The sequence below is a fragment of the Falco rusticolus genome, chromosome 14 (assembly GCF_015220075.1).
Source record: "Falco rusticolus isolate bFalRus1 chromosome 14, bFalRus1.pri, whole genome shotgun sequence".
NCBI lineage: Eukaryota > Metazoa > Chordata > Aves > Falconiformes > Falconidae > Falco > Falco rusticolus.
Genome location: NC_051200.1, coordinates 13,000,415 through 13,009,649, shown reverse-complemented (window position 1 = coordinate 13,009,649; position 9,235 = coordinate 13,000,415). Strand labels below are relative to the sequence as shown.

Here is a 9,235-nt window from a genome sequence, read left to right as displayed (position 1 = left end):
CTGATCAGCTTGTTTAAAATCCACTTAACACAGTATCAGTTCATATCAGAGCAAGGACTCATGAGCAGTCTGGTTCTTATCACTTCACTCTTAGCTTTAAACCCTCATCATTTGTGGGCTTCAGAAGTTACAGCTTGTGCTTTATGCAGCTTCTCCTTAAACAACAGTGACTGCATTCACAAGAATTGAGGATAAATCTGAAAAATCCAGTGGGTACGTGGATAATTTTGTCACATGAAAGCAATAGACAAACATTTCCTTTTTTTCCTGGCACAATGCATCTCACTAGAAGCTGTCATTTATCATAGAAAGCTACAAATGGTAGAATATGGAGAGGTGCTTCTCTGGTGAGCTACCTTTGAGAGCTGAAAGAAGAAGACGTGATTTCCTGTGGCCTTGCTGAAAAGAGCCATCATTCTCTCTTCTGTCTTGGTCATGGCTCAGGTACCTTCTTGTCTGCCTGGTGAGGCACCTGAGTGCCAGAGAGAGCCAGAAGGAGAGGAAGAAAGCAGGGAGCTCACCCTAGCACAACGCTGCCTTTGGGATGCTTTCCCTCATGATAGCCTGGCCACGCTGCTCTGCCTGAGCTCACAGTGACCGTGCTGTAAGGCAACAGGACCCTCCAAAGGAAAACCTGTAAAACCCCATACTCCCCACCAGTTCAGGCTGTTTGGGGCAGCAGGTTTTTATGACGGATGCTAGCTAATGCCAAGAAAACTGCATCTTAGGAGTAGACCAAATTCTATTCTTTTTGGACCGGTTCCTGTTGAGGACCAAAGTGCGCTTTTTGATGAGGACTGTTGCATGCATTTTCAGAGCAAGCACTGGAGTAACTGTCTCCTTCAGCAGTTTGGCTGCAAGGAGACAAAATTATCTGTGGGAGCAAGACACTGCCTGAACTACAGGGAGAAAATTCCCATCACCTGGGAAGCTGATTCCACTTTGAAGATGTAATTGTTCAGTGAGACCGGAGCATTGGGGAAACAGCCCTGTAATAACATGAGCTGCAGAAGGGCAGTGTTCCTGAATGGAGAGATGAATATTGTCCACAACCCCATTTCCGATGGTTTTCTGGTCTTTTTTAAAGCTGTTCTCCGAGGTGTTGAGTACAATCAGTGCAGACGTCTTGGACAACTGTTGGTATGTAACCCTGGAGCAGTGCTTGCCAGAGGAGCATCCAGGCAGAACTTCTGCTGTAGAATTGCTCAGCACATATCCTTATCGGGAAGATTTTATTTCTCAAATAACTAAAACATGAATCCTGCCTACTAGCTTTGTGTAGCATTTGTAGTGGTAATATGTATGTCAGGGATCTTCCTCCTCCTAACCAGCCTTTTGTATGGAGGAGCAACTCCAGGCTTTAGAAACGCTCTCCCTTCCCACTGCCCTGAGCTCCACAGAGCACCCCAAATGACCAAAGGGTGAACTGAGTTTCTCTCCATTCTCTGCCTTTCTCTCATCCTCTTTTTCCTAATCTTCAAAGCACCAGCACTAGCAGGGCCTTGAGTCTGTTGGTGGCTGACCGATTGGTTCCCCTGGAGCTTATCTCTATTTCATGGCAGGTTTCTTGTGTCTGTCTCCCAGGCTGCACGCCCTCACCTTGTCCTCCCTGGGGACCACCCCCTTTGGCCCGGAGCTGTGGACACCCCAATTTACTGTATTTCACTATGCTATGTCCCATCTGTCAAGCCACCTTATTCCCTGCAGACATTTGCAGTGGTGCAGCAGAGGAGCAAGGGCAGAGCAGTGCTGCTGCATGCTCTCCACTGCCTGCCATTGCTCCTTGGGTGCTGAGGGTGCTCTGCTCAGCCACAGCCCCCCCAGCTACCTGCTGGTCCCTCTGCGATGAGCCTTGAGCCTCTGTGCATAGGTCAGCCACAGCATCCCCTTGGCATTTCCTCTGAGGCATGCAACGTAACCTGAGCTCCAGATTCCCACTGGCACAGGGATGGCAACAGCTGCAGCTTTGCTGACAGCTCATAGAAAGGACAAGGAGATCTGAAACCCTATAGCTCTCTGCTCAGCCCCCGGGACCACAAATTCTCCCATCACAGGGCTCTGCCTGGCTTCCTGGGTCCCAAGTGATCCCTCCCACCTGAACAGAGGCTCTGGATGCCAGCAGCATTTTTTTACCCACCCTTGGGTCCCTTAGGTCATATATTGTGTCTTTAGGCACCGCAGTCATTCGAGGGAGGTATCAGCTTGAAGCCATGTGGCTTATGCTGGTGTGGCAGCTCCTCAGTGTCCTCACATTTCCCTCCTACCTTTTGGGTTGGATGTGGGTTTATATACAGGCTACCTTTGCACAAGGAGACCTGATGGTGATGGTGATACACGACCTCCCCTCCAGTGGGACTGTCTCACTTGCTAATGAGATGACAAGGCAACCAAGGCCTTGCTTTGATGGGCAAGCAGCCCAATGTTGCTGCTGGCCGGGGTGTCTCAAGGTGGGGATGGCAGAACTGAGCTGGACATGGAGCAGCAGGGCAGTGTGAAAAGACTCTGGAGTCATCTCCTTGGTGAGCTCTAGAATTTCTGCAAGAGTTCATCCTAACTCTGGACTTTGGAGATCCCCTTGGGGTGGCAGCAGGTCCTGCAGGCTGTTGTAGCGGGATTAACTAGGTTAAACAAACATCATGGGACCAGGATGGTGTTACATCAGCCACAGTGGACCCTGTGGGTTCCCCTCCCAGGCTGTTGCCTGCAGAACCTGCCCTTTGCACTGCCTGATAGTGCCAAGGGCTTATGTTGAACCTGGTTCCTGAGCAGAAACACTCTGCAGGTGCTTTGTGCTCTGACAGGTCAGGGCAGCACCCAGGAAACAGCTGTCTGTGAACAGGAACAACAAAAAGAAAGTAATAGTTGTTTTAGATGTCTGTAGGAACTAAGTAAAACCTTTGATCTCAAGAAGGTTTCCTGTTTGTAGAGAAAAACCCTTGGGTCCCAGAATGGGGGCAGGTTGTCCAAGCAAACCGCTCCTGAGTTTGGGGTTTGGGAGGCCCATATAATATTTTGCACCCTTTTTCTATGATGGCAATGATCTTCCAGGGGACAAATTTCATCCCTGGGTTGCACAAGACCCTGCATTGGAGGATGTCTTGGCCACATGCACTGCTTTGGTGTGACGGTGTTTCTGTTTAGAATAGGGCCTTCTGGGGCTGGGGGAGATCACCACACGTTTTGCCCTGAGGCTCTGGGAAGTCTCTTCCCTTCTTTTTCAGGAAACTTTCAGCGGCTTCTATATGCCAAAGAAAATGAGAGCAGTTGGTCAAGAAGAGTCGCAGGTTGCCCCAAGCTGAGCGTGAACACCAGGGTGACCCCAATGCCAATGCTTCCATTCCAGATGCCGGCAGGATGGCAGGCACTGGGAGGTCCTCTGCCCACCCCAGGTGTGGAGCCACCCCGCAGCATTCCCTCTTCTGGGCACAGGGGCAGGACAAAAATGCCTCTTGAGATAACATGGGTGCCGGGTCCCGTCAGCTGCTGAGCTGCTGTGTCCATTTTTAGCCTGGTCTCCAGTTACCAGCCACCTCCTCCAGCTGCCTCCAAAGATAGGCAAAGCCACCTCCCTATGCCTGGGCTGGAAACTGCCGGGAAGCAGATGGGAGGTCACAGGCAGGGATGAGACTGGTGGGATATTTGTGGAAGGAGTGAAGGACGCTGTGAGTACACCTCAGCTATGGCGTTGCTGTGCTACAACAAGGGCTGTGGGCAGAGGTTTGATCCTGAGCACAACGCCAAGGGTAAGTGGGCTCATCCACCTTGCACTGGGGTGAGTGGGAATGCATGCCACTTTCCCAGTCTGCAGCCCAAGCTGCCAAGCAGGGCTGAGCTGAGCCCAGTACAGGCAGCCCACATGGCAGGAGCTGGCTTAGGAGCTGCCAGGCATCAGAGGTGCCTTGTGGGCAGGATTGTTCCTCATGAAATGTTCTGCCTGATCGCCCTTTTCAGATTCCTGCCTGTACCACCCGGGTGTCCCCATCTTCCACGATGCCCTGAAGGTGAGTAGGGCAGGAGCCAGGCTGCAGCTGCAGGGGGGGACCTCGTGCCTGGAGGGACTGCCCGCACCTGACCACTTTGTCATCTCCCGGTGCCTAGGGCTGGTCTTGTTGCAAGAAACGCACAACAGACTTCTCCGAGTTCCTCTCCATAAAGGTGAGTGACCTGCCAGCCCAAATGCACCCACTGCTCCTCTGTCCTCTCCTCCTCACCGCTGCCCTGCCCTGGCCTGGCCCAGCCCCATCCCATGCCAAGGCTGCCCCCTTCGCCCTGCTGGGTGGGGATTTCCTATCTGCTGCCCAGGAGCCTGCAAGCAAGGGTGCTGCTCCCAGGGTGTGGGGCAGGCGGTCCCAGAGAAGGGTGTCAGAAAGGGCTGAGATCCCCCACCAGGATCCTGTGGGATGAGGACAAATGCCCCAAGTGCCAGCACAGCTGTGAATGTCTGGGCTGTCCGGGCCAGGGGGAGGGAGGCAGCAGAGGCCCAGGGATGTGAGGGAGACTTGGTGCCCTTCAGCTGCCAGGCTGGGGTGCAGCAAAGCTGAGACCTCTCTGCCGTGGCACCAGTGAGGCTGCCACACCGTCCCTGGGAATCCCTGCAGACATAGCCCCTGCCTTGGTGCGGGGTCAGAGCCCATCCCTGCAGGACACAGAGCCACCAGACCACGGGAACTCACAGGGTTTGGGAGCAGCTGCCAGGTTAGGGAAGGCAAAGCAGGCATCAGGCTTGCCTCTGCTGCTCAGGGATGCACAAAGGGGTTTCACAGCAAGGAGAAGCCCCCTGAGCCTTTCAGCCAAAAGGAGACCTCAGATGAGCTGAAGGCCAAACCAGTGCAGGAGCTCATCATCCAAGGACCAAAATCAGCTGAGAAGATGCAGCGGGAAAGACCAAGGTGAGACAGCCTCAGCTAACAGTGTTGCCCTGCCATGCTGCTTCTTCTGCATGTGTCTTGACCTGCTGCTTCCTCAAGAGAGGCAACAACACTTAAATTGCAAAAAAAACCCACTTGGCTTTTGCTGCTGCTGTTTCCCAGCTCTGATGAGCCTAGACAACTGCTGCCAATTAAAGTATCCAGGTCTCTGGAGCAGGCACTGGAGAAACTGAACCTGTCCTCCAAGGACGAGTCACCTGAGGGCAGTTGCACAGGTAGCGATGAGCTGATGGGTGGCAGTGGGGTTGCATGTGGCAAGTTCAGCATGGGGTTTTGCACGGCAGGTTCAGCACGGGATGGCAGGTGTGTGCTCAGCCACCTGCAAATCCACAGAGCTGCACCTTGGAGGTACATTGCAATGGGCTGTGCTCAGGGGCCGTCTTGTGCGAAGCTCGGGAGCTGGGAGTGGGGCTGTGGGGAAGGTCTGGGGGCAAGCATGGATGGAGTGTTCCCCAGGGTGAAGCTGTGTTGTTCTCACAGGGGAGGCGGCTGCCCAGGTGAGAGCTGGCAGCACCTGCAAGAATGCAGGCTGCAAGGCGGTAAGTACCGGGCAGGGTCCCATCTTTGCACGGTCTGTGCCACACGGCCAGGAGCATTGCAGATCTGGTGCGGTGGCTTGTGTCCCAGCTACCATCAGGTGTGGGGCAGGGTGCCAGGTGGGTTGGAGGTGGCAGTGCCCATTCGCTCCGTATGCTCCTGCTCATCCCATCCCTGGAGTGGCTGCCTCTGTCACCTCCCAGCCATGTTCCTGCAAGAGGCTTCCAGATTCCTGGACTAGTGGTACATTTGTGTTTCACTGCTGCTAATTGCTTGCAATGAAATATAGCACATGTTCAGGATATGGGCCTATAGGTAAAGTGCACGTAGAATAATTCCCACCTGCATTTAATTAACGCAGCACAGCCCACTTCCTATCTTGCCCCAAGACTGCCTGTCTGCCTCAAGGCACGTGCCGGAGGGACCAAGCTGCAGAAGGGCCAGCATGCTTGGAAAGCAGCAGGGAAGGGAGCAAGCAGGGAGCAAAAGGTGGGAGGTGGATGAGGACATGAGACTGACATGCTCTGGGAAGGAGGGGAAAGGGCAGGATGGATAAACAGCCCCTTGCACCTCAGAATGTGTTTCTGTGGTGTGCAAACTTGCCCGTTGTCCCTGTGCTGCCCAGTGGCTGGGCTGGGACCAGGCTGTGTTTGGGAGAGGGCGTATGGAAGGGCTGCTGCTGTGGTTGGGGGGATGACACTGGGGTCCCGGTGCAGGTGGGGTGGCTGCCTTGCTGGCAGGGAGCAGAGACCAGTGCCAGGCTGCCAGCTAGGCATAGTCCCAGAGGAGGTCCTCACAGATGCTGGACCCAGTGAAAGGGTGATGCTGGGCATCGTGCTGTGCCCTGTGCAGGGATGGGCACCGATGGGTGGATGCCTGGCTGTGCTGTGCTGTGCCAGAGGCACAGCCAAAACTTTCCTCTGCTTCTTGCTCCACAGATCTACCAGGGCCCAGATTGCAACACAGAGGTTTGTGTTTTCCATCCTGGCATTCCTGTCTTCCACGAGGGGTAAGAAACAACCTCTTACCAGGGAGCAAAATGACCCTGCTGAGGGCTGAAATTGCTGCATTGCAAGGCTGGGTGGCCTCAGCCGGTGCAGTTGCGGGTGAAACCCCCCCCCCCCAGCAACAGGTGGGCAGGGGGAGATGCTGGTTCCGAGTTCCTCTCCCCCACCACCCTGAAGTCTGCTGTGGTCCCCTCTCCTGCTCCCGTGGGTGCTCCCTGCTCAGGTCACCCTGCTCTCTCCAGGATGAAGTACTGGAGCTGCTGCAAATTCAAAACGACGGACTTCAGCACCTTCCTGGAACAGCCGGGCTGCAGAACTGGGAAGCACTGCTGGACAGGGAAGGGGGTAAGGGGGCTCTTGGCAGCGGTGACTTGTGTGAGCAAAGTGCCATTACTGACACCTGAGGAGTGCTCCTTCCCTGGCTCTGCATTCACATGGGTTTCTGCATTTAATTCTCTTAATTTTCATAATTGCTGACAGATGACTGTGCAGGGTTTGAATGCTTAATCTTCACCCATCTGCTGTTTAAAATGCATCTCCCTCATTCACAAAATGTGTCAGCTCTCAGCCCCAACGGGCAGATGTATAGGAAGCTGAGTGAGGCAGGAGCTGGCCCCAGGCACAGCGTAGCCAGCGCTGCAGGCTGCTGCACAGGGGGAGGCAGCTAAGCATGGGAAAAGCCTTGCAAAACACACCAAAAGTTTTGAAACGTGAATGCAGATGACTGAATTTGGTTTTAACGAAGCTTTCGCTCTGCAACTGCTTCCCAGGAGGGACCTCATCTACAATAGCGACACAGTGGTGTGGCAGGGTAAGGGGGCGAAGACCCCAGTTCCCAATATTTAGTGTGTGCGTATGCATGTGTAAGTTTCTCCAGGGAAGCTCCTGGCTGGAAACAGGCTTGAGCTGGGAAAGTTGCAGCAAAGTGGCCCAGGATAACCCTGAAAGTCTGAGTCAGCACTACTCTGAGCAACACCCTCTGAGCCCAGTCTGTTCTTTATCCTGGAGAAGAAAACTTATAGTGGATGTAAAGGAGGCTGCAGTGAATGTACTGTGATGTTGTGATGCAGATGGTTTGTGCTAATTGTCACCTGAGTTTGGGGCTGGGGTTCCTCCTGTGGTGTTTCTCTGGCTGGTAATGTTGAGGGCTGCAGTGGGTCTGTCTCCTGGTGATGCTCAGAAATGTCTAGTGGAGCCAAAGCTGCCTGTGGCACAGATGAGGTGGGATCCCGTGGGAGAAATGTGAAATGTGCCCCTTTGGGGCTCATCTATGTGCCACATTTAACATGGTGGCATGATTCATGTCCAGCAACAGCTCCTGCGCTGCCCTCCAGACCAAATTTCCTGACTGCATAGTGCCTGTGAGCTTGGGCATAGGAGAGTGACTCTGGAACAAGAAGGGGGATGTCTCTGGTCTTAACACCTCCTTCTGGAGCAACCCCAAGCACAGGACAGATGCCCGATGTTGCATGGGACAGCTTGGCAGGGGCTGCCCACCATTGCATGAATGATGTCCCCTCAAAAACCTGATGAAAGGCAGAGTTTGATCTTGCTTAGTTGATGCTAACCTCAGCCAGTGCTCTGTGAAGATGTGTGAAGAAGCATCCTCCGGCACAGACAGCCCCTCTGTTTTGGGGTGTATTTGGGCTAGATGCCATGCCGTGATAGATTCCTCTCCCCAGCAGGACAAGAAGGCGGTGTCAAGCCGGCAGGACTGGCACCAAACCAATAGCCAGGTGGTGGTGACTGTCTATGCCAAGAACCCCCTGCCTGCCCTCAGCAGCGTGAAAGCCAACCGCACTGTGGTGAGTGGGGTGGGCAGGGCTGTGCTGGGGATGCACACTTCTGTGGCACCTGATTTTGGTGAGCCAACAGCCAGGAGCTGGCCCTCATTGATAGCCTCTTTGGTCTGTTGCTGCACTGCCTACCTGCTGTCCCCAAGCTGACAGCCCAGTGGCATCGCTGCTGCTGCAGCAGCATCTGCCCTACCACTCTGGCTTAGTGGCTTTCAGCCTCAGTGGGTGGCTCTGCTGGCCTCGAATCCCTCGACTGGTGGCAGAGGTGAACCTGGCATGCTCTGAAGGGGGTGAAATGCTCCCAGGTGCTGAGGCCATTGCAGGGCTGTTACACTGGCTCCAGTGTGTGGGATGCATTACGATGCTGGAAGTCAGCTGCATTGCCCCAGGGAAGAGCTCTGGCAAGTGTTGTGCTATCCATTCAGATAATTTTCTGTTGATCTTTCAGCTTGAGGTTCATGTCATCTTTGAAGGGAATAAGATTTTCCAGACAGAACTAGATCTCTGGGGGGTAAGATCCTGTTTACTTTGATTTCTGTGTGCCAATAGTCTCTGTGGGGCTGGGCTGCAATGCTGTGAGGCAGCCTGTGCTTGCTTTTGCTCCTGGGCCAGGTCACCCAGGTACCAGCATTTATAGCCATCTCTGCTAGGAAATGCCTTAGGGCTTGTGAGGAGGGCTGTTTCGGAGGCTGCTGGTGGCTGCACCAATCGATCCTGCACCAAGAACAGAGCTGTACGTTGCTGCTGGGTCTGTAGGTGTGCTGGGTTTGGTCCCAGACTGCCCCAAAGGGTCTTTGGCCCAGCAGGTCCCTCTCCCCTACTGCAGTCCTGCTGTGCCTGCAGGCAGGCGGTGGTGTGAGGGGGAGACACAAGCTCTCTTGATTTCTCAGCTGCTTGCTGGCTGTGGAGCAGTGAGACTCCAGAATTTGCATGTACATTTCTTGGCTTTATTTCTGGGGTGTGCTGC

At 54.1% G+C, this 9,235-nt stretch overlaps 1 protein-coding gene across 1 annotated transcript; it reads left to right on the top strand.

Annotated features, from left to right (window-relative positions):
• The first annotated feature begins 4,869 nt into the window (after positions 1-4,869).
• ITGB1BP2 (integrin subunit beta 1 binding protein 2) lies at positions 4,870-9,150 on the top strand. Its single transcript, XM_037408453.1, has 7 exons — positions 4,870-4,889; positions 5,031-5,143; positions 5,409-5,467; positions 6,404-6,474; positions 6,715-6,817; positions 8,158-8,277; positions 8,717-9,150. Exons 1-7 carry the CDS (start codon positions 4,870-4,872, stop codon positions 8,798-8,800), a joined length of 570 nt encoding a protein of 189 aa, XP_037264350.1. The 3' UTR covers positions 8,801-9,150.
• Positions 9,151-9,235: the final 85 nt, after the last annotated feature.